Source organism: Neopsephotus bourkii, unplaced genomic scaffold (genome assembly GCF_033783945.1).
Source record: "Neopsephotus bourkii isolate Nb327-2 ecotype Australia unplaced genomic scaffold, CSIRO-AGI_Nbou_v1 NB_1792, whole genome shotgun sequence".
NCBI lineage: Eukaryota > Metazoa > Chordata > Aves > Psittaciformes > Psittacidae > Neopsephotus > Neopsephotus bourkii.
Genome location: NW_026902266.1, coordinates 3,342,058 through 3,364,628, shown reverse-complemented (window position 1 = coordinate 3,364,628; position 22,571 = coordinate 3,342,058). Strand labels below are relative to the sequence as shown.

The 22,571-nt window shown below is 49.6% G+C and overlaps 2 protein-coding genes across 11 annotated transcripts in view; both read left to right on the top strand.

Moving 5' to 3' along the window:
• Positions 1 to 22,235, top strand: part of SLC8A3 (solute carrier family 8 member A3) — a 118,654-nt gene extending 96,419 nt beyond the window's left edge. For 5 of the 10 annotated variants that reach the window (XM_061380276.1, XM_061380275.1, XM_061380277.1 and 2 more), the window contains 5 exons: positions 8,909 to 8,926; positions 18,063 to 18,187; positions 18,702 to 18,801; positions 20,079 to 20,354; positions 20,639 to 22,235. In XM_061380276.1, coding sequence (XP_061236260.1) covers positions 8,909 to 8,926; positions 18,063 to 18,187; positions 18,702 to 18,801; positions 20,079 to 20,354; positions 20,639 to 21,015 — 896 coding nt within the window. In that variant the 3' untranslated portion in view covers positions 21,016 to 22,235. The remainder of the gene's footprint in view (positions 1 to 8,908; positions 8,927 to 18,062; positions 18,188 to 18,701; positions 18,802 to 20,078; positions 20,355 to 20,638) is intronic. The other 5 variants (XM_061380281.1, XM_061380282.1, XM_061380285.1 and 2 more) reach the window with 2 other exon arrangements.
• The window catches only part of LOC133226619 (cytochrome c oxidase assembly protein COX16 homolog, mitochondrial), a 299,200-nt gene that overhangs the window by 179,135 nt on the left and 97,494 nt on the right, over positions 1 to 22,571 (top strand). The window lies entirely within an intron of this gene.

Below are 22,571 nucleotides of genomic sequence, written 5' to 3'. Positions count from 1 at the left end.
GAGGCAGCAGTCTCGGATGCACTCAGGAAGCATGCAGCCTGATGTACAGTGCCGGGAAGGGATGCTCACACTGACTGCTGCACATGTGTTTTGCTGTCATCACGCCATTGCAGGGGCAGATTCCAGATGGTTTATTTACTGCAAAGCATGAATGTGACTGAAACAGCTTGCAGGCTGCAAGGTCAGCACAACCACCTTGGTGTGCAGGCACTGCCATTGCCCTGCACCCATAGATGGAGGAAACAACCCAAAACACAGGTGCCTAGCTGGGACTTCCCTTGGGTTTGCTGCAGTGGTGAATGGACCCCAGGCAAGGGCAAAGCACAGCTTCCAGCTTCTCTGGGAGGTTCAGGCTAGGTTACTTCTGATGAAGTCTGTCTGGGTTTCAGCTACCCACTTATTTGTGTCCAGCACCACAAAAGATGTGATTTCCTTGATGGTGTGTTGTCATTCTGTTTTTACTCTGCACTTAGCCTGTTCCTGTATGAGTACTGGATGTTCTCAGACAGCTCTTCTCAAAACTGCTCTTTTGGCCCCTGTGGGGAGCAGGGTAGTGTTGGGCACCTCAGCTGACTGTCAGTCATGTTTGGAAGTAATCTACAATCTGGGGCATGCAGATGCAGCCAGTCCATCACAGTCATGATGTACTACCATAGCTTTGTGCAAAGGGCCTGCTCTCACCCCAGGACCTCTGCATGCATGGGGAAGCTGCTAGCTCACCTTAAGGATACAAAGGTATCAGTGGTGAGATCAGTGTGAAAGAGGTATCAGTGATGAGATCAGCGTGAAATGTGATGCCCTGAAAGGAAGGCAGAGCTGAAGGGAGGGATGAGTAGATGGGTGCTTTTCAAACCAGCCAGGGGCAGAGCTTGTGTGGTTTATTTTGAGATGCAGAACTTGGTCCTGAGCCCAGTGTTATTCAAATCCAGTGTGCCGTCCGTGAGGGTACCACACTGCTGCTGGCTGCAGTGGCAGTGGTTTCTGATAGACACACAGTAGAAGAAGATCCAGGCAAGAGGAGGGTTTGCTGCTATACAGCTCGCATTGCTGATTGTGCTGCTCCATACACATGCTGGTAAAAAGCACGCACCTCCAGTCAAGGGAACATCTCCTTGTCCCTGAGCAAAGCTGTGGGGCAGAACAGTGTATCTCCAGGAAAGTCTCTGTGAGGGCCAGAGCTCAGCATTACGTTCATCCTATTGCTCTTGCTGTTTGCATCTGTGTCCTGGGTTTAGCAGCAGCAGTCATTTTTCTCTTTCTTGGTAGCTGGTGCAGTGCTGTGTTTTGACTTTCAGCCTGGGAACAGAGCTGATAACAATGATGTTTTGGTCTGGCCAAGGACTTTGTGAGCCTCATGCTCTGCCAGGGAGGGGGGGAAGCTGGGAGTAAGCAGAGACAGGACAACTGACCCAAACTGACCAAAGAGGTATTCCATACCACAGCACGTCATGCCCAGGATGTAACTGGGAGTTACCCAGAAAGGCTAGGTGGACTGCAGGGTTGGAGGAGGTATCTGTCGGTGCTCGGTCGGGAGCAGGGTGGGGGTGAGTTATCGGTCAGCTGGTGATGGGGTGTTGTATTCTCTTCCCTTGTTATTTCCTTTATTACTATTATTATTGGTGGTAGCAGCAGTGATTTGTTTTATACCTTAGTTACTAAACTGTTCTTATCTCAACCCGTGGGAGTTGCATTCTTTTGATTCTCCTCCCCATCCCTCCAGGAGCAGGGGGAGGGCAAGAAGGGGGGGAGTGAGTGAACGAGCTGCCTGGCTGGGGTTAAACTACGACAGTTCTTTTAGGTACCCAACGTGGGGCACGAGGGGTTGAGATAACGACAGATCTGACCGGATTAATAGTCACTTGTCACAATGCTGATTTATTGGCTCTCAGAGTTGCTCCTCTTGATTTCACAGCTTCAGAATGTTGTAACTTACTTAAAGCCGGTATTTGCTGTGCTAGCGTTTATCAAGTGTGGGGCTTGGGCTAAGGTTCCTGTCTCGCTGTACTTTATGGCAATGACTTGTAATACGGGCGGGCTCCAGCAGCAGGGTGGGACGGACGTGGCCGTGGACTGGTCCCTGGCCGTCTGGCTGCTCCTCACCGTCCTGGCCCTTGCCCTCGCCTCCGTCTGCGTGAGGCCACGGGGAGCTGAGGGGGAGCGGCTCCGGGAGCCGGCGGCTGCTGAAGCGGCCCGGGAGAGTGGCCCCGGGCACCAAGCGGGAGCAGGACCAGAGGCCGGCAGGGAGCGGCTGCCGGTGGAGGAGGTCGGGGAGGCCGAGGAGCGGGAGGAGGCGGCTGCCGAGCAGCGGGAGAAGGCGGTGGAGGAGCCGAGCCCCGCAGCGGAGCCGAGCTCAGCCCCGCGACGGCCGAGAGCATTCCCTGGAAGCCGCCCGCCGAGCCCCAGGAGGACGCAGGAGACCCCGCAGCATTTCCCAGCAAGGCAGAGGAGGAAGAGCTGGACTCAGGAAAAGAGAAGCTGGTGGTGGGAGAGCCGGCAAGCACAGCAGCTACACCATCCCCAATGACAAGTACAGCAGCATCGCGTGAGAGTTCTGAAGGTTTTGGATGGCCTTTGGGTGCCCTTGGGACCTGCCTGCTGACTGTGATGGGGATCAGCATGTTGGCACACACACAGACTCTGTTCTACCCATGCCTATTTTGTCTGATCTCAAAAGTTAAGCAGAGTCAGGTTTGAGTCTTCTCTGGGGTTAGACGACGATATGGGAGGACCAAGAGGTTTTCCCCAAGGCTGGACAGTCATGAGTGTCAGGGTATGTGGGACAATATGGGCAAGTATCTAGTCCACTGGGCCCCTCCAGTGCTTTGGAAGCGTCGGAGATGGAAGGCAGCTGTATGGAGTCCCCAGCAACAAGCTGCAGAAACTGCTGAAGGGGATGGTGAATTATTTTGAGCCTGGTGGGCCCATGACCCTTAAGGCCATCGGAGCAGAAATGCAACATAGAGATGGACTCATGATCGAAGAGTGGACTTAGCAATAGACACTATTGCCCGGGTTATTCACAAGTGTGAGCACTGCACACAGCCTCTTCTGCTCTGGAAGACTTGTTACAAGAGATGTAATCATGGACCAGATGGACTCAGCAGCTTTATAGGGACTGGTCCATGCACTAAGATAAGAGTGCACTTATATAAGAGTGATGGTATATTGAAAATGTGGGATCTGAGCATGACGTGAATGGTATGGAATAAGGGGTGTATAATGTCCTGGGTTCAGCAGTAGCAGTCATTTTTCTCCTTCTTGGTAGCTGGTGCACCTTACCAGAAGAAAAAAACTTCTCTACCCAGAAAGGTAGCTGTGGTGGTTCAAACACGAATTCCTGTCTTCATGTTGCTCAGGGCTTGCACAACATGTAACAGCCACTGGTACAGCCTTTTCACTGACACATCTTGCACCATCTGCAGATGCTGCACCTTGCTGTTTACCCCCAATTATATTAGTGCTGTGCTGTTTTGAGCCTTGGGGCATTTGGTTGTTAAACCTTGCCATAAGGAGACCAGACCACTCACTGCTGTTCTGTAAGTGCTACACCTACAATACCAAACTTTGTCTTGCAGCTCATTTATTCTTTTTCACCAACTGCTTTCTGCAGCTGGAGTTTTTCAAAGCCTTTCTGATCACCTGAACAAATCACATCAAGTAGTTTTACTTCAGCAGCTCTTTTTGTTGATGTGCTACAATAATTTAAAGAGATGAGAATAGATCTCAGATGGGTATCTTGCCAGCCCAGTCTGTGATGAAGACCAATACTGACTTGGTAGCAGCGTATCAGATGCAAAGAGCCCTGGCAAAGATGATGCTTGCTGCAAGCTTGTTATATTGAAGTGAATGAGTAAAAAGAAATCAAAGAGAGACTCGTATTCTTTGCTTGGCAAAGATGGCAGATGTTTCTTTTCTGTATCCTCCTGGCCATCTCCCAGATTTACTGATGGTTTTGTCTTCCCCATTTCTAAGAAATTAATCTCTGAATCCTTCTTGTCTCACTTTTCCTCCGTATGTGCAGTCACATAAACTGAATCCCTGCCTCCTGAGCACTGCAGAGCTTTGAAAGCTCCCAGCCCCCTGAGCCACCTTCCTGGCCATCCTTTTTCCAGGACCTTTTAAAAGTGCTCCTGCAGTGAAATGAGTCTTTTCCTTTATGACAAGACACTGCCTGTTGGTTTGACTCTTGCTCTCATGGCAGCTTTGGTATTGTGTCAGCTCACAGCTCAGAACGAGGATTTTGCTGCTGTCAGCCCAGCGGGATTTTTGAGACATATTTTCTTCACACTTCAGCTCTCACACTTTTTCCTCAGTCCTGGATTACAGGAGAAAAATTTGCTTTGCTTTACCTGGGTAAATTCAGTCTGCTGCTTAAAGCGGGATTAACCTTAGTGTTGATGAAGCCTAAATGGCAAGTGGGTCTACTTTGAAAGATCTCATTTGATTTCCGATAATAGTGAAAAATTGGAATATTATGTTTCATGAGGGTAATTGTGCATCTGCTCATGAGAATTCAGCTCGCGGCACAGCAGTGGACAGTTCAACCTCACAGCTGGTGCGTGAAGGCTGAGCCTTGATGGTCATGCTTTGTGAAAGGAACCAACATCCTTCATGCAAAATTTTGCTTCAGAAAGCATGTCTCCCACAAGATACGACTTCACTGGAAACTGGAGTACAGATGGCTGCTGAGCACTGTCGAACAGCTTGCTGGCATAACCTGGCTTGAGAAGATTTTGTCTGAAGTCCTCTCAGCCCTCCCAGCACAAATCAACTGCTCTGGACACATCTTGTGGCACAGCTCCTCTTAATCCAGTCTCAGCACCCCTGATGGGAAGGTGTTGTGCTCCAGAGGAAGGATGTGGCTGGGAGTCACAGAGTGAAGATTAAACTGCAAACAAAGAAAGATTCCTATCTTTGATTAATCCAGCAAGTTATCTGTATCAAATATTGATGGAATGATGTGACTTGGTACAAAGGTCAGTGCCTGTAAAAGATAAGCAGCATCGATATATGAGCACATGCGCTGCAGTTTTCTGAAATGTGGGCAGATGCTTCTTAGCATTTTCCTTCTTCCATCAGCTGCTGATGGGAATAGCAAAGAAATGTTAGACTGCTGTTACCTCCTTCCCGAAGGTTTAATAATTTGCTTACAGCTCTGTGATTAAGCTGAACTCTGCTGATTCTCCTGATGGGAGACTCCTCTTGGAGTCTGCAGTAATAACAGCATTAAGGTTAATGCTGCAAAATCTCTGTGTTGTTTAGCCTATAAAAACCATGTTTATAGCTCTTCACAGTCCATTAGGGAAATGGTTTGCTCACCTCAGTGAGTGGAGGCAGAGCCTGTGGACAGTTACATCTGGAAGATGGGGGAACCTTAACTCTCTGGGGAACTGAGCCCACAGTTTGCTTGGTCACTGAGCTCCTTTGGGTGTGTGCAAAGTGCAAGCAATGTGTTCTCCTTGCCTTTGGCTGCCTGTGACTGCTCTGCTGCGTCACTGAGGGTCTCATCAAAATCCAGCCTCTTCTTCCTCATTTCAGCTTCACTCTGTAAATTCCAGGCCTTTAACAAGGATCCACTGATCTACCCAGTGGCTTCCTGGAGCCTTTAGGGATAATGATTAGAAAAGATTTATGTTAATGAAGAATTAAGCCAGAATAAAGCATGCAGTGCATGCATGGTCAAATCTCTCTGCAAGATAAACAGCAGAAAAAAGGTATTTCACTGTTTAGAAAAAGGCTGAGATACACATTTAGCACACTGGGTTGCTGTAAGCTACAGGATTGCCCTAATGGCTGTTCTGCTCCTTTCCCAAGCCTGGTTCCTCTTGGTTTAACCTTCTTTGGTTCTGGTAGAGTTAAAGCAGGAGGGAATTCAGCCCCTTATCTGTAACACACAACAGCACAGGTGTCAGAGCAGGATATGGCTCCAAAGGACACTGAAAACATACAGATGAAATAGTTTATTAGTAAATAGCTTTTTTAGTAGCTAAGTTCAGATCTAAATTCACCAGTCCCAGGGATGGTAGGGAAGCAGAGTTTGTGCACACAATTTTGGCTTCACCTAGTGAAGAACAGGTCTGCAGGGCAGAGAAATCCCAGTAAAGGATGAAACTGGGAGCCAGAGATGAAGGCTTTGGATCTTCTGAGAGAGTCAGTGCCATCTACCTTGTCTGTGGGTATGCAGGTTTGTCTGCATTCATGTCATGCAAGGATTAGGTAAGGGATACTTGGAACTGCTATTTTGGATTTGATTGTGGAACTAATTTTAGCAGCTCCCTGTAAGAATATGCATGTCAAGCCTTTGGGACTACCTGAGATGCCAACAGCAATGAGGTGGCCTGGCTTAGCCCCACAAGAAGTGTGCCGTGCAGAGCAGGAGTGCAGGAGTGGGAGAGGTGCCCTGGGGAGGGATAGAGGGGTGCAGCCCAGGCTGAGGGGAAGCAGAGGGAGGCTCGTGGGATGGGAACAGCACGGGGACTGTCAGCAGGGCTGGTACAGGTACAGCATCCTGATATGGACTACAGGAAACATTACAGGTCAGAGAAACGTTACAAGTCAGAGCTAAGGACACATCAGCAGATGTATGTGCAGGAAGAAATTTTTAGTCTGTAAAATCATTTTCTTGCTTGCATGCACAGCATTCACACAGAAATATAAAGATAAAATAATCCTTTGGCTTTCTGCATCTGTATTCTTGATGTTTCATTCATAGCTTTATAGGCTTCTTCAAATATTCATGTATCATAAGTGAAAATGAGAAAAATAGTTCTTTTGCAGCCTGAAAAGCAAATGGGGGAAAAAATAAAACCAAATCCCAGAGCACTAGAATAACAGTTTTAAAAAACATGAGGAATCGATGATACATTTTTTTTTAATAACCACAGTAGCTTAGGGGCCCAGTAATATTTCATTATATTAAATTTGAACACCAATTCGACCCATTGTACTAATGCCTGTAATTGCAAAAGGCAAATTAAATTTCCCTACATTGGAGAACCAGAAGACCACAGAATAGTGAGGAAGCCACAGGATAGCATAGAGCTGCAGCAGGACAGAGCTACAAGGAGACTCATGACACAAGGGGAAGTGACAAACCTGTAGGAGACTTCCAGGCACAACTGCGTGGAGGACAGAGCAAACATCCCATTGCTTCTTATGGCTCTGTGGCACTGTACATGCTGCAGAACACATCCGTGAATGGTGTCCCCAAAAGTTTTGGACTTGCCAAAGGAAGTGACCCTGAAATAGAAAGAATACTTGGCAAGGAGCCTCTTCATTGTCCCTTTCCTTTTCACTGCACCTCCATCTGCCATCTGTGCAAGGGAGACTTCACGGACTGCCCACGGTATTTCCAGCTAGGGAGGTGGATAGATGGATGAAGATCTTGACAAAGCCAATGTATTTCCACAGGCTGGAAGAAAATCTCCGCTCCTGGATGCTGCCCAATGGAGCAGGGAAGTTGGAATTTCCCCAGCTCTGCTGCTGATGTGCTGTGCAACCTTTGACAAATCGCTTAGGAAATCACTTTCAAACAGCACAGATACAATTAGGTGCATCTGTATAAAAGTGCCTGCTTTTCAGAGGCCTGAACTGCCCTTTTGGACTCCAGCCCATTTCTGAGTTTGCAAAATGTTCCCTTTAGCCTCTCTTTGCTTGCTTTACTATCTGTCAAATGAGGCTGTTAATACTGACTCAGTCTTTCTACAGAGTTTTAAGCTTCTGAGACTAGAAGTGCATGATAGTGTTAGTAATTACAAGATAGTGATTGCACGCAACCAAGTCTTTAGGGACTGGTCTGCTGTTTGAAAGACAGGTAGAAGTCAGAAGTAAGGCACAGAGCTGGTGCATGGCACCTCTTAAAGAAGTTTGGTACTTTTTCCTCTACAGACCCTTCTGTAGTTAGTTAGAGACTGGGATGTAGGCTGTGGCTTTCTAAGGGTAATGCCTAAGAGGGATCCAGCCAGTTGGGTTTCTGTGACAGCTCTGAGGAATGGAGAAATCGAGGCAGGGGAGGGCCAGGAGGTCACTGCCCAAGGCATCTAGCAGGCTGGACTGTGCCAGTGTGGAAATTCAGGGTAAGGTCCATCCCTTGCAAGGACCTTTGCCCATTCTCCTTCCTTCCTCCCTTATCTCACGGGACCATGTGGTCACATTTCCTGGGTGGCAGTTGCATCCTGCTGTGATGACGGTTGCACAGCACATGCAGTGCAGCACTGTCGGGCAGACCAGCAACAGAGCAAAGACAGCCAGGAAGACTCAAAGCCGTGTTGTGTGCCTATTCTCCCCCTGGCCCCCTGGGACTGGTACCTGTGTGTGTGGGATACACATAGGTGAGCTAGGGCATCCTGGGGAATGCCCTGTTCCACACTGGAGGCCAGTGCCCATATTATCAGCACCTTCCTCTGATGATGGTCTTTGCAGTGAGCTGCCAGTCGCGCCTGGCTGCCCTCTCTTCTCAGCCATCCTTTGGTTTACCAGGGCTCCCCAACTGTGCCAAGCCCCACCACAGCCACGTACTTCTGGCTGAGCTGGGGCCTGCTCTATGCCTTCAGGTCAATTTGGGTTATGTCAGGCCCGATGGCAAGTGTAGCCACTCCCCTCCCCTTCTTCCATTCCTCTCCTCGCTAATCCTCACGTGCATCCCATCCTTCTGCCTTCACTTAGGCGGTGTGTGTGACTCTGGGGGCCAGCACCCTGGTGCTCACAAGCCTCTTCCCCATCTCACTGCTGCAGCATCTGCTCCCCAACCTGTGCCCAACATGCAGCCTTAGTAAGCTCACACGCTGCCTTGCACCATGTCCATTGTTCACTGACAGCGATCATCTGCATAACAGCTTTTCCCCCCTGGATATTAACTTATTCCCTCTTTTATTCTCTTTCCCTGTCTTATTTTCTTCTCTCCTTACAGCCTTGCTGCTCACCCAAGGTAAGTGCTTTTTCTCCTTTCCTTTGCCTGCTCTGGCTCTGTTTTTGTCCCCTTTGGTCATCCCCTGTGTTTGTGTTTGCTTTGTTGTAGACAAACCCAGCTCGCGGTATTTGTGTCCAGCAGGAACTACTTAAGAGCAATGCATTAAGAACATGACAGTGATTGATTGACATCTAAGAGCATTTCCCATATTCCGGATTCTGCCCTGTGGCTTTGGGAAATGACCCAGGCAGGGCTGCAAAGCAGAGCATGGAGCTCTGGCTGGTCTGGGGCCATGACTCAACCCCCTCTTTAGGCAGCTCTGGGGCTTGGGTTGTGCTTTTCTGCTGGGGTGCGGGATGGTGTTGCTTGGGGTGGGCAAGGGTGCAGGGCTGTGAAGGTGTCCCCTTCCCATAGAGGATTAGGCCATGTGCCACCCCTTAGTGCATGCACCCATGTGCTCCCCAACTCCTATCCATGGGGGTCCCAGGAGTGTGACCAGCGACAGGGCAGTGCTGCCAGGCATGACAAGCACCAGCATCATTTCCCTCCTCACCCTCAGCTCTGGTTCTGCACTCTTCATCTCTCACTGTGGCAAGATTTTACATGCATTAATACTGAGTCTCCTCTTCCTTGCCCGAAATCCCAGTTACGCCAGTCTCCCTTGATCCCACTGCAGTGCGATGTACGCCAGCTGTACTTTTCTTATTCCTTCAATTCCTGATATGATTACAGTTGAATTTGCACTAAAGAAACATTTGTCAAAAGATAAGGGCATGCAGCAGGGTGCAGAGAGGAGCTCGAATCTGACAGGTTTGCAAACAGCTGGAACCCAAAGCGTTCATCATGCCTGAGCTGTGCTGCAAATCAGAGGAACAGCATCTGCCACCCTAGCTTCAGAGGCTGCTTGTTTTTGGAGGATGCCAAATCTGCTGTGCAGGGAATGGCCTGAGCCTACTGGATATTGGGCTAATTAGGAAATTGCTAGTGGCAGGCAGAAATCCCCAGCTCCCCAAATACTAGCTTAGGGTGTTTACAGAGAACTTACTGGAACTGTGGACATTTTCCTTTGTTACTTCCTCAGGTCTCGGAGGGATGGAGGTAAGTTTAGCACAGCCTCCTTCCCAGTAATTTCATTGCTTTAATTCAGTAGCTGCCTAATTTGATCAGAACCCCAGAAATCAAATAATTTCTATTACAGTATCATAGCTTTCCTCTCTCTGTTGTGATCCAGCATGATTGCTTTTGGCAGCTCTTATTGGAGAACTTGGTCACCAGCTATGGACTTTCCAGTTAATAAAGAAAAGCTTCCGTCCTCTCTGGGAGGAGGATCCCTGGGGTGCCCCCCTTGCTGGGTTGCCCTGGTGTGCCCTCTGTTTATGCAGTGTGTGCTTGGCCTGAAGTTTGAGCTCATGGTGCTTGGCCCCGGCTCCTGCTTCAAGTCAGCAGCCAGCCGGTGAGCAGAACCTGCTGGCCACAGAGGCACGTGCTGGAGTGAGTGTCACTCAGCAGCAATCTCAGCTCATCAGCAGGGAGAGAAGTGATGTCCTCATTTAGTCTGTGTCATGTTAGATTTAGATTACACAGACACACAGGAATCTTGGTAAAAAACCCTGCATCATCTGTCAGTCCTGCTCCTCGTCCCCTTGCTCCCACAGCTTTTCTCAGGCAATGTCCCTTTTCCCAGGGCTGTGTCCCTGAGCATGGTGGGTGCCCTGGCTCTCCTCTGCAGCCCTGGGGCATTCACCCTCCCATGGCACCTCTTCTGCAGCCCCCACAGGGCCACAAGTGGCTCAGGCCCAGGTCATTGCAGGGGCTCCATCTCCTTAGCAGAAGCCCTGGGGCGCACCAGTGGACGAGCCCAAGTGAAAATGCCCCTCTTGTCCCAGAAGCCCTTATCTGGAGGTAAACGGGAGAGCTTGGCTCTGCACCCCTGCCTTGTAGAACCCTCCCTGGGAAACAGGGCTGTGAATTTTACACAAGGCAAAGTAACTGGGCAGGGGAGTACCTTTGGCACAGGTTCAGCTCAGTATTTGCTTCTTCCAAACAGGCTCTCCAAACCAGACTTGCAAGGCTGTGCAAAGCTTTTGAAAGCCTTGGTTGGCCAAGTGTCCAGTACCTGCTGCTGGGGCTGCAGAGAACCATAGTGGTATTGAATGGCTGTGTAATGACTTGAGAGTCAAACCTGTCTGGGTTTTTTAACTCCTCTGTTACATAACCTTTTGTTTTGGCATTGGCAATGATCTCTCCGTATATTCTTTATACAGGGAAATATTTGATACCAAAATCCATAGCTGCTCCAGTTGTCCCTACTATTGCCAGCAGTGAACAAGCTGCTCTGGTGGCCTTCCCAATCTTTGCAAAAGTCACTGAAAGTCTGAATAGAGTCTTTGCTTGGAAGTTCTTGGGCTCAGGCAGTCCACATCTTTAAAGCGATGAGGAATTACCTAAATGATAGATTCTGCTCTACTTCCATTTCCATGTATTCACACACATCAAAGAAAATATTTCTAAATATGTTTCTTCATTTCTGTATTAAAACCACTGGGTCCACAGTGGGAAAGGCTGGGGAGCAGCGATGCCAGTTGACTGGCCTGTTGGGGACAGTTGTGTCAACAGCAATTTCAAGGCAGAGCCAGCGGTGGAATAATGTGCAGTTTCCAGCCCTGTGCCTTAGCCTCCCTCTCATGAGTGTGCAGCATTTCCCAGTTAGCTTTAAGGATGCTGGGGCATGTTTAGTGGACGTATCATGCCTCAAAAATAGCTTTCAGGGCTAAGTAAGCAGATTCATCCCTTTTTAGAAAGTAGCCCAAGCTGGTGGTGCTTGTGCATGCGCATGTGCTTCAGTAAAGGGCATATCCATACGCTAACCTCAAAAGCGAGAATGTCTTTTAGCCAGCAGTCTTCCCTAGTTGTGACTGACGGCTTGACAGCACTCTGGAGAGAGGAACTCATTCACACTCACTGCTTACTTTGTTTACCCAGGATTATATTTTATTGAGCAGCAACAAAAAGTTCCCATTTTAATTGTTGTTTTAATTTCTTCCTAGCAGCTCAGTCCCCAAAAGGGATGACCTTCATGCAGATACATGCCCTCTCTAGAAATGGATGGAGATCGAGGGGTGTGAAATGGCTCTCATAGTAATCTTCAATGAATACATTGATGGTTTTGATCCAATTTATTTAGCAAGTGATAGGGAATACAAACTGGTCTGTGGCTGGTATTCTTGCAGCGCTGCCTAGGTGATGGGTATCTACCTCTCTGATGACGTTACAGGGACTTCCCATTGCCTATTTCAGCTCAAATGGTGCAGTGGCCACATTACCCCATGGAAATGGTCTTTATCTAACTTTGATATATGGTGTGTCCTGGACGACACATGCAATGTCCAGTTCCAGTTTGGCCCCCCTGCTCTGAAGGAGGTTGAATAGGCAAGCACCCGTGTAGTAAGTACCCTACAGGAGCAATGCATGATGTGAGAATGCTGCTCAGTGCTCCCCATTCTCCTGGAAGAAAGAAAAGGAGGAGGGGGTCTGCTTATGGTATTTCAAGCCCAAGAAACTGCCTATGATGTGTAGGTCTGAAAGCACTTTGAAAACAGCTGCAGATCAAGTCCCTGGATGGCGCTGCAAGTGTAAGTCATTGTGCTGTGTAAGTCATTGTGCTCTTGAGAGAGCTGAGCAGTGAGCATAGCAGGGACGTGCCCAGCACTGCCTGGCAGTGGCAGGACTGTAACTGGGGGCTGCTGGCCCCCTCATCTGTCCCAATTTTAAGGGTCTGAACTGACTCTGAAAGAAGCAGAGTAAGTGAGGACACAAGAGTGGTTTAACCAAAACCCTCTGCTTGCCTCCTTCAGGCAGGAGTCAGCTGTGGCCATTGCTACAGCCTGGCCCAAAGCAGACTTCATTCTCATTCCCCCCACCCAGCCTTTGATCCTACCAGACCTGTTGTCTCCCCTGCTTATAGCATCTCTTCTAACCTGTGGGCTCCGTGGCATGAGGAGCAGAGTACCTTGATGTAGCACCTGGCACAGCATCCCTGTGTGTGCTCCTGTAGGCCTGATAGGTTGTTAGCACTTGCTGGTAGCACACACCTATATGCCAGAGTCGTGAGACAGGTTAGTTTTACCCTACTGACGATGTGTTGTTGCAACAGTAATCCTGCTCACTACGAGAGGAACCGCAGGTTCAGACCCCTGGTGTGTGCGCTTGGCTGAGGAGCCACTGGCGCGAGGCTACCATGCAGGCTTATGACTGAACGCCTCTAAGAACCCGCATAGACACTTGTTGTGCTATTGTGTCATTGTTGCTTGTGATTGACCCAGGAGATGACAGTCTTGTTCAGAATGCATGGCTAAAGGTCTTCCTGAATCTTCATTAAGGAAGTCAGGCCTTACTCATAGGAGAAGGAAGACTCCTATCTTCAAACCCGGGCTGATGGAGCTCATCTGGCCTTGTATGGTCTTCCATCAAAGAGAAGAACACTCTTACAAAACCTACGACCTGTGGACTTTGCTGTCACCATCCTAGCTAGCTAGGCCATGTCAGTTAAACCTCAGGTGTAAAGGGTGGGACCAGTTCTGCGCAAGCTGCGCTTCACCTAAAAAATCCACTGCGCAGGCTGGAAGGGCTCACTCTCACTTGTCTGTATGGACAGGCGAGGGTCAACATGGTAGGTGACAAGGTGCATGGGAAGCTGCAAGATCCAACGTTGCATGCGGGCGGACCAGCGCATGGGCAGCTCAAGTTAGCTCAGGAGTTGAGTGTTGTGATCGGACACTTCTTGATTGCCTCAGCACCCTTTTTCCCAGATTTACATTCCCCACTTGTCGTTTGTCATCGTGCTTGTAGTAAGCGTGGTTAAAGCCCTTCCCAAATCTTCGCTTGTGAAGCCAAGCCATCAATATGCCAGAGTAGGTGGGATGTAGGGGACCCCTCTCTCGCCACCTTCCCCTTCCCGGGGAGGAAGTGGCAGCAGCCCAGAAGGTCCTGGCAAGCTCTTGTTCTTGCTGGGCATAGCCAGACCTTATCAGGCTTAATTAGGGTTGACAGGACTCCGTGCAAATTCCTGGGGTGCAATCTGCATTGAGAAGCAGGTACTGATGCTGATACAAACAGAAATCAGGCTAGTTAATAATTAAGCTGCAGCTTGGCAGCATTCACCTTGACAGACTTGACCTTCCGAATTAAAAATCTGTCTCTCCCCTCCCCTTGTGTTTTATTTATCACAGCCCTTGGTAGTGTTCTTTACAGCCTACTGCACTGGGGGGGGGGGTGTGTGACACACCTCACCAATGACCTATCCCTGCTTCCTGGAAGAGCCCTCCAAGACCCTCAGGAGGTGGGGCCCTGTGGCTACCATAGACGATGTGGGAGCATGCCCCCTGCTTGCTGCAGTGGCATCCTGTGGCTCCAAAGGCAGGCTGGTGCACGTGGATGCTGGCTGAAGTTCTTCCCTAAAAGGCAGGAGCATCGGGGGTGTGCCCTGCCACCGAGATATTGCAAGAGTTGACTCCCTGTCAGCTGTTGTGTCTGCACATATGGGGCTCAACTCAGTCCTCAGCATCCCATCAAAACGTAGATCCAGCAAGCCTGGAGCAGATTCAGGTTTGGGTTTAGTGCTTTGCAGAGGTTGGCATTGCTTCTTGCCACAGGGTGCTCAGGTGTCCTAAAAGGTAGGTGGGGAGAAGTGGTTGATTCATGTAGGTGCTTTGTATTGCTCTTTGGAGGTGCTTAGGTCTCCCCCTTAATTGTAGGGTGAATATAGGCTGGGGCAAGAGATGTGTCAACTGGGCTCCTGAGCTTGTCCTTCCTGCCACAAATACCACTGCCTTAATTTCAGAGGACCATCATTAGCCTGGTATTTGGCACCTATGTCTCACTTGCATAAGTGCTTGAGCACAATACTGGCATGTGTATTAATCTGTTTATCTCCTACATTAGGAGGCTCAGTGAAAATACAATGGGAGATTAAATATTTTTAGATGCACCTGTGAAGTTTGTTAGGTTTTTGTGACTTCTTTATAATGGGCATGAAGGAATTACCTCAGTTTTGCTTTATCTGCAAGCTTCCTCTATTAACATTTCCCCAAGGTACCCATTTGAACGCTCTGCCTAAGCCTGTTCTCCTGTGGTTTGCCGCTGACTTTGAAAGGCGCAGCCTGGCAGTGGCATTCAGTCAGCTGCCCCATAGGACATCCTTGACGTGCCTTCCTGGGCAATCGTGTGTCTTCTCTCTGCGCCCCAGTTCACTGTATTTTCTTCAGAATAGCTGCTTGGTGACAGCAGGGTCTCCATTATTCATGTCTCGGTGGATATGCTGTCAGCAGGCTGGTCAGCTTGTCCCTTCACCGTAAGTGGCCTATTTAGGGCTTAAAGGTGCCTCTGGTGGTGCTGCTTCTGCTGGCAAGGTGCTCTCTGAAATAGCACGAGTCCCACAGCCCTTCAGTGCTGTGGTAAGTACCAGCACCTTCACTTTGGTGCAGTGCCTGGGCCCATACTCATGATGCATCCAGCCCCAGGCTGCAAGAGCAATCTATCCATTCTTGGATATGGATGTATTACTTAATTTACTCTAAGAGCTGCCTGGCAGGTGATTGCCATGTTCATCAAATCAGTAGCTGATATGTATGTGGCTAGCAGAGACAACAAAACTATCTGCTAGCAGCCGAACATCCTGCAGGCCTTCCCATGCAGCACTGCCCACAGCCTTGGACCTGGTCACAGTAATAAGAGATGCAGGAGACCTTCCTCCACAGAGGAGGGTTTCAAGTCGTGTGATGTCCTGCCTGGCACAGGTGCATAAACCAGCACGAGTGAGACGCCAGGTTCTGGAGTAAAGCTGTGTTGGATGCCTCTGCCTACAGTGAGGAGAAAGCTTTCTGCACTGTGTGCTTGCAGACCTGCCCACAGCTCAGCCTTGCCTATACAGTTAATATTTACATGAGGCTCCGTGTTGTCTTACCATGCCAAAGGTTTTTGTCAGATCAGTTGAAGTAGGGACTGAGGTTTTGTTACACCGGCTCTCCTGGAGTTGTTAAACCAAGGAAATTCTGCCTGATATTCCCTGTTTTCAGGACAGCTCCTGTGAATCCAGACAATTGCTTTCTGCTCTGTGCAACTGCAGCCAGTGGGTGAGAGCCCAAGGGACTGCGCCGCCAGCTGTGACAGCAGCTTTCCAGATGTAGTTACTTCCCAGCTCAGGCAGTGGTGAGCCAGGCCATCACCACATCTGGGCTCTGCAGCCCTGCTGGGCTGGCTGCTTTAGCTCAGCTCAGTGCTGTCAGCACACGTCAGCATGTGCTCTGCTCACCTGCCAAGCTGGGCCTTGCAGCGCTGAGGGTACCTCCCTCCCCTGAGCTACAGGTGATGGGGAAGCTCAGGCAGCTCAGCAAGCACATATGTGCTATATGGGTTAACACTGGCACTGTCAGTGATGGGTACAGCTTGTCATCTTCATAAACTTCCAGGTAGAGGCGAAGACTGGACTTTGTCAATCTCTGTCTTGGAAAAGATGCAGATTTCATCTAACTCCCTGCTCAAGTGAATACAAGTAACTTGAACCTTGATAATCATCGTTTCATGCCTCTGAGTGTAGCATAAGGCAGGCCGTTTTGTCCAAGTTCACCCTGTTTCTGTCCTTCTCCAGCTCAACTGCCTCCTCCCCTCTGTACTTGCTTGACTTTACCTGCAGTTGTCCCAGATCCCTCAGCATCCTGTATTGCCCGTCTTCTTCTGCAGGTGCTGTGCTCCCTGTCTATCATTTTTTGTAAACTTGGGATTCCTAAATCCAAAGTACACTGTCTTTGAGCTAGGCAGTGATGGGTTTGATGTAAGTCATTGATTTCAAATGATGGATGCAGCAGTCTCTGCTTCTGTGATGGCTTATAATAATGTCACCTGCCACAGGAGTTCTGTATTTTATAAACTCTGCAGGCAAGGCTTACAGTTTTTGCAATCAATCTAGCTGGATTGATGGAGAGAAGGCAGAGTTTTCAACTACATTTCACTGGAACTTTATAATTTCTGTGTGATATCTGGTGTGGAGTATGAGGTCTGTTGGAGCCCACATAGGATTCATACCATCTTAGGCATTACCTGGGGTGTTTGTAACCTCTACAGTAAACCTTGGGTAACATCTGACCTCTGCTTAGCCACAGGAAGATGCTCTGCCTTTGGATACTCCACTCCGCATGTTCTGGAGAGCTGCAGCTTCTGCTCTCAGGCTCAGATGAGTCCCGTGCTGCAGCTCCATATACCCTTACTGGTCAGGCACAGAAAAGCCAGGGGAAATCCAGCTTCTTTCCTGGGATGTCAAGGCTTTTCAGAGAGACCGTTGCATGTGCCTGCACTTGGGTGTATGGGAAAGCAGACCTAGGTTGGGGCTGGGGACAGTGCCAGGACACCCTTCATGATAGCTGGGGTGCTCCTTCCCATCCACACAACCACAACCTCCCTAGGCTGGGTTTGCGGGGGCATCAGCAAGATGAGCCTGACACAGGGCCACCTCAGCATGCTGCTGGGTTGGGATCCTGGTTTAGTTTCCTCCAGAAGACACTAAATGTGCAGTGATACAAAAGAAAATCCCCACTTGCTTCCTGACTTCTTCCTGTTCATTTTTCCAAACACTAGGAATGTGCTTGTGTGGTTGTGACTGTGTGTCTGTCTGAACATTAGATCAAGCACTGAGTGGCACAGGGTGCTGACAGTGATCTAATCAAAGGGGAATAAAAAGATCCCATCTCTTGTTCATTCAAGCCAGGAAAAAAGCCAGGGCATTAAAGCTGTCTTAAAGGCCAACTGTGCCAAATGGCAGAATGTATTGGTACCTTGGTCTCCCCAAAGATGTAGCTGCTGCAGGGATGTTGGGATGTATGCCATCCAAAAGCACCAATGCAGGCTGGAGAAACAGCTGTTTGGGTTTCTTTTTAATAAATTAAAACTATTCTGTGTATGGTTTCAGTGACTGAGATTCCAAAATCTTGGTCCTTTATTTGTGTGGTCCAACACCCCATCCCTATCCCCATATTGCTGTGTGAGTTTGGCAAGCTGTGAAGGGTCTGCAGAAGCCCATGCTCAGGCTCTGCAGGCAAGCCCCCATGGTGCCCCAATGCTCCAGAGTTGCTCTCTAAAATTGGTGTTGACCTTGCATTCACAGAGGTGGCTGAGAGGAAGCTGACAGTTGAAGAGGAGGAAGCCAAGAGGATTGCAGAGATGGGCAAACCGATACTCGGCGAGCATCCCAAACTAGAGGTCATCATTGAGGAGTCCTATGAGTTCAAGGTCAGTAGTTGTCCTAGAGGTCCTCCAGGAGGTGAAAGCTATGTGGCACTGAAGAGCAGCCATGGAGATCAGGACTGAGGAGGCAGGGAAAGGGATGCTGGAAGAGGAAAAGGAGTATGTGATGCATTAAAGGGTAGGGGAAACCTACAAGAAATTCTGGGAAGGTAGCTGGTGATAGGAGAGGTGAAGGGAGGAAGACAAGGGACCCCTGCAGAAGCAGAAGCAGCAGCAGCCAGCATGCATGAGAGTGCAGGAACAAAGCTGTCTCTGGTGAGGCAGGGGTGAGGTAAGGAGCCTCATCAGGATTAAGGGGTGGCAAACTGGTGAGGTTTGAGTCAGCCTGTCCAGGGAGAAGGAGGGCCCAACTCCAGTCATGGCCTCATCTGTCTGGTAGGAGAGTGCTTGTGGCACTTCCACGGTTTGGGAAGGGTCTGTGAGACCACAGAGGACTGCAAGATCAGCTTTGCCGGCTAGCAGCTGGTTTGATTGCTGTGCATCTTTCTTTCCACAACAGAACACTGTGGACAAGCTGATTAAGAAGACAAACCTGGCTTTGGTTGTAGGGACACATTCCTGGAGGGACCAGTTCATGGAGGCCATTACCGTCAGCGCAGGTGAGGGGGCATCAGAAAACCCACACCAGCATCTGTAGGGCTCATTCAGCCTGAGATGAGATCTGTCTAGGCTGAGGAGACAGGATCTGCCTGGTCAGTGATGCTCAGCTGTTGTATGTGTTGTGGCTGTCAGCAAAGCCAGTCCAAAGAGCTTTTCTGCTCCAAGTATACTGGACTTTTGCAGATGCATTAGCCAGGAGCTCAGGAGATCCATCTCTTGGTGCAGAGACATCCAGAAGGCCAGTTTTCAAAGACTTTACGTTTGCTGGCAGTGCTCCTGCTGCTTCAGTGGTCTGAAGGGCTGTGTATAGGCAGCATATTCCCATCCTGACTGGGCTCCTGGCTCATGTTGTCCTGTTCAGGTAGCTCCTGCTGGTGGAAGATGTCCTGTCTGCCATGGCCAGTAGAGTCTCTGGGAGTGGAGAGGGTTACCACCATGCAGATAGGAGATATTTTGCCATGAGGCAGCTGCTGGTGGAGGGAAAAGCCCAGAGACCTGCCAGCTGTTGTCCAGGGAGCCTGGGAGAGCTCACCCCTTCCAGAGCCATGCAGCTGTGGAGCAGACATTATAGGCAGGTCCATGTTTTTTCCCAGGCCTGTTTCTCTCTTATGTCTCTCTCCTTCCCTTGCCATCTGCTCTGTGTTCCCTTCCTGCTTTCTCCCATTATCCTGTATCCGCACAAAGACTGGCAATGCCTCCATCCTTGGGGATGACCTTGCCCCAGGCTAAGAAGGAGACTCCTCCAAGAGCCTGTAACACTGCTGCTGATCACTCACAGAGATGCGAAATTGCTTGCTGGGACACTGCTGGTAACCAGCCCGTGCTGTGGAGTAGGAAGACCAGGAGGTCTCTCCAGGTTTTCAATTCCATAGCTTTCTGCTGGTTTTCATCCCCCAGAAAAATACGTATTTTGGGCTGATATTGGCATAAAGTTATTGGGCAACAATAACTTCATGGTGCCCCTCAGCAGTGACCTCCACAGGTCAACTAATTCCTATGCAACATCCTGTGGATGGGAACAGGGCTGTCCCTTTGTGGGTACAACACATCCCTGTGCCAATCCCCTGCCCTGCAGGTTCTGAGGTGTCCTGGGAGGCACCCCTCTTACCAAGCCTCACCCATCACTGAGGGACCTGCTATGCCCTGAGCCCACTATCATGTCTGGCACCATGCCACCTTGTCCCATAAGGGCAGCAACCCTAGAGCCCTGGGGTGGGGGGCTGTAATCTTGACCTGCCCCATCATGCGTGCTGGACTTCTTCCATGTTGTTTGCAGCAGGTGATGAGGATGAGGATGAGTCTGGTGAGGAGCGCCTGCCATCCTGTTTTGACTATGTGATGCACTTCCTGACGGTCTTCTGGAAGGTGCTGTTTGCCTGCGTGCCCCCCACTGAGTACTGCAACGGCTGGGCCTGCTTCATTGTCTCCATCCTCATCATTGGCATGCTCACAGCTGTCATCGGTGACCTCGCCTCCCACTTCGGCTGCACCATTGGCCTCAAGGACTCAGTGACTGCTGTCATCTTTGTCGCCTTTGGCACTTCTGTACCAGGTGGGGTGGCCGCGGGGAGGGGATGGGGTGCAAGGAAAGTCCTCTGGTGGCTCTCCTACATGCAGGGGAGCAGCTCTGTCATGGGATGGGGTTCAGGCTGGAAGGGACTCCACAAAGCCCTGTCCTAAGGCAAGGTCTGCACCCTGCTTGGTGGCAACATGGGGTCCTTGGACCCAGGAGGGGGTCTGTGCACCAGGAGAGGTCTGTGTCCCAGACATGAAGGGTTGACCATTTATCCTGTTGGACCCCCAGTGATTTCTCCTTCCCTCCTCCCCCAACTGCAGACACATTCGCCAGCAAAGCCGCAGCCATTCAGGATGTGTATGCCGACGCCTCCATCACCAACGTCACAGGCAGCAATGCTGTCAACGTCTTCTTGGGCATCGGGCTAGCATGGTCAGTTGCAGCAATCTACTGGGCGTCCCAGGGGCAGGAGTTCCAGGTGTCAGCGGGCACCCTGGCCTTCTCTGTCACCCTCTTCACCATCTTCGCCTTCATCTGCATCAGTGTCCTCCTCTACCGCCGGCGGCCCCACCTCGGGGGGGAGCTGGGCGGTCCCCGGGGGTGCAAGCTGGCCACGACGTTTCTCTTTGTCAGCCTCTGGCTGCTGTACATCCTCTTCGCCACCCTGGAGGCCTATTGCTACATCAAGGGGTTTTAGGCGGTGGAGAGACGGTGCCGCCGGGGGGAGGGACACCCCTCCTCCGTTACCTCACTGGACACCGGTCCTGGAAGCGTGGTTTCATGGGAGGGGACGGCTGCCCGTCGGAGGCTGCCACTGCCCAGGCGGTCACACAGCTGGGCACCAAGAAGGGCAGACCCATCACAACGTGAAAAGACAAGAAAACAGACAAAACCCACCCAAAATGATACAAAAGAAAAAGAAGCAACAATGGCAAGTGTTGAAATAAAACAAACCACAATAAACACAGCCACTGACCCCACTCAGTGAGATGACCAAGTCTCAGCCATCTCTGAAGGCCACCTCCCTGCAGGGGCTTGTCTCCTTTCCTCCCAGGCACCCCTCTGCTGTAAGGAGATGTTTCCTTATTTTCACTAGTTGGGAATTGCGGAAGTCTGACAAGGAATTTGTGGCGTTTTCCTCTTTCCATTTGCTCATTGCTTTTCGGTTTGGGGGGAGCCGCTGCTCGAGTTCATTTTTTTTTCCCTTTTTTTACTACTTAAACAGAAAAATGTTAAAAATTTAACCTCTGAACCTTGGAGCTGCCGTCAGTGCTGGAATTGAACGTGTGTATTTTCTGAAGCCACATAAGAATGTGACACAGTCAAAGAACTTTTTCACTATTGCCCATTCCCTCCCCTGCTGCCTTCCACTTCTTTCCTTTTTAAGAACATCACAAGACTGATATATTTTTAATACAGAGACACACAGACACACATTTAGTGACAAAGGCTGGAGCATGTAGCATCTCAATCACCTGCCTGGGCTAAGAAAAAAGGAGGACCCCCCCCCCCCCCAGCCCTCTAATATAATACGTATCATGTATATTTTGACTATGGCATTTCTCTTTGTATAATTAACTTCTAGCTTGTGATATTGCAGGGAGAGAAAAATTATGTTCATTTCCAGCTGATAGAGAAATAAACGGCTACCCAGGAATAGCCTGCCCTGCGAGGAGAGAGGTGTCCAAGGAAAGCAGCACTGGCTCCTTGGAATGGTGGCGGTGGTGGGTTTGCTGCGCAGTCCGTCTGCTCGGAGGTGGAAATGAATTCAGGAACACCTGGATAGTGTGCCCATGTGTTCCCAGCACCGGCCTGCCCAAGCTGTGGCGTGGCTGTCCTTTCACTCCTTTAGTACCCTGGTTTTCACAGCACCCTCATCTCGCTGGTGGTCTTGAGGCCATTGAAAGGTATGGGCTTCTCGATCATCTTGAGTACCATTAGGAACACCAGACAGACAAAGAGGCATCCTTCTCCTTTGAAGTGCATTTCTTTTTAAGGAAAAACAAACAAACAAACCACCACAAAAGTGTGTCATGAATTACATCAATGGCTGCAAATAGAAATGTTGGGTTGGTAATAAAGATAAATAAAAACTATACCTATATCTATAAAAACAGTGATATCTAGAAACATATTTCTTAATTGAGAGCCCTGGAAGAGGATGTTAAAACCTCACTCTTTGTAAAGTATTTTCAAGGTGAAGATAATTCCTTCTATCAGGAAACAGGTGCTGAAAGGGGAAATATTTTCTTC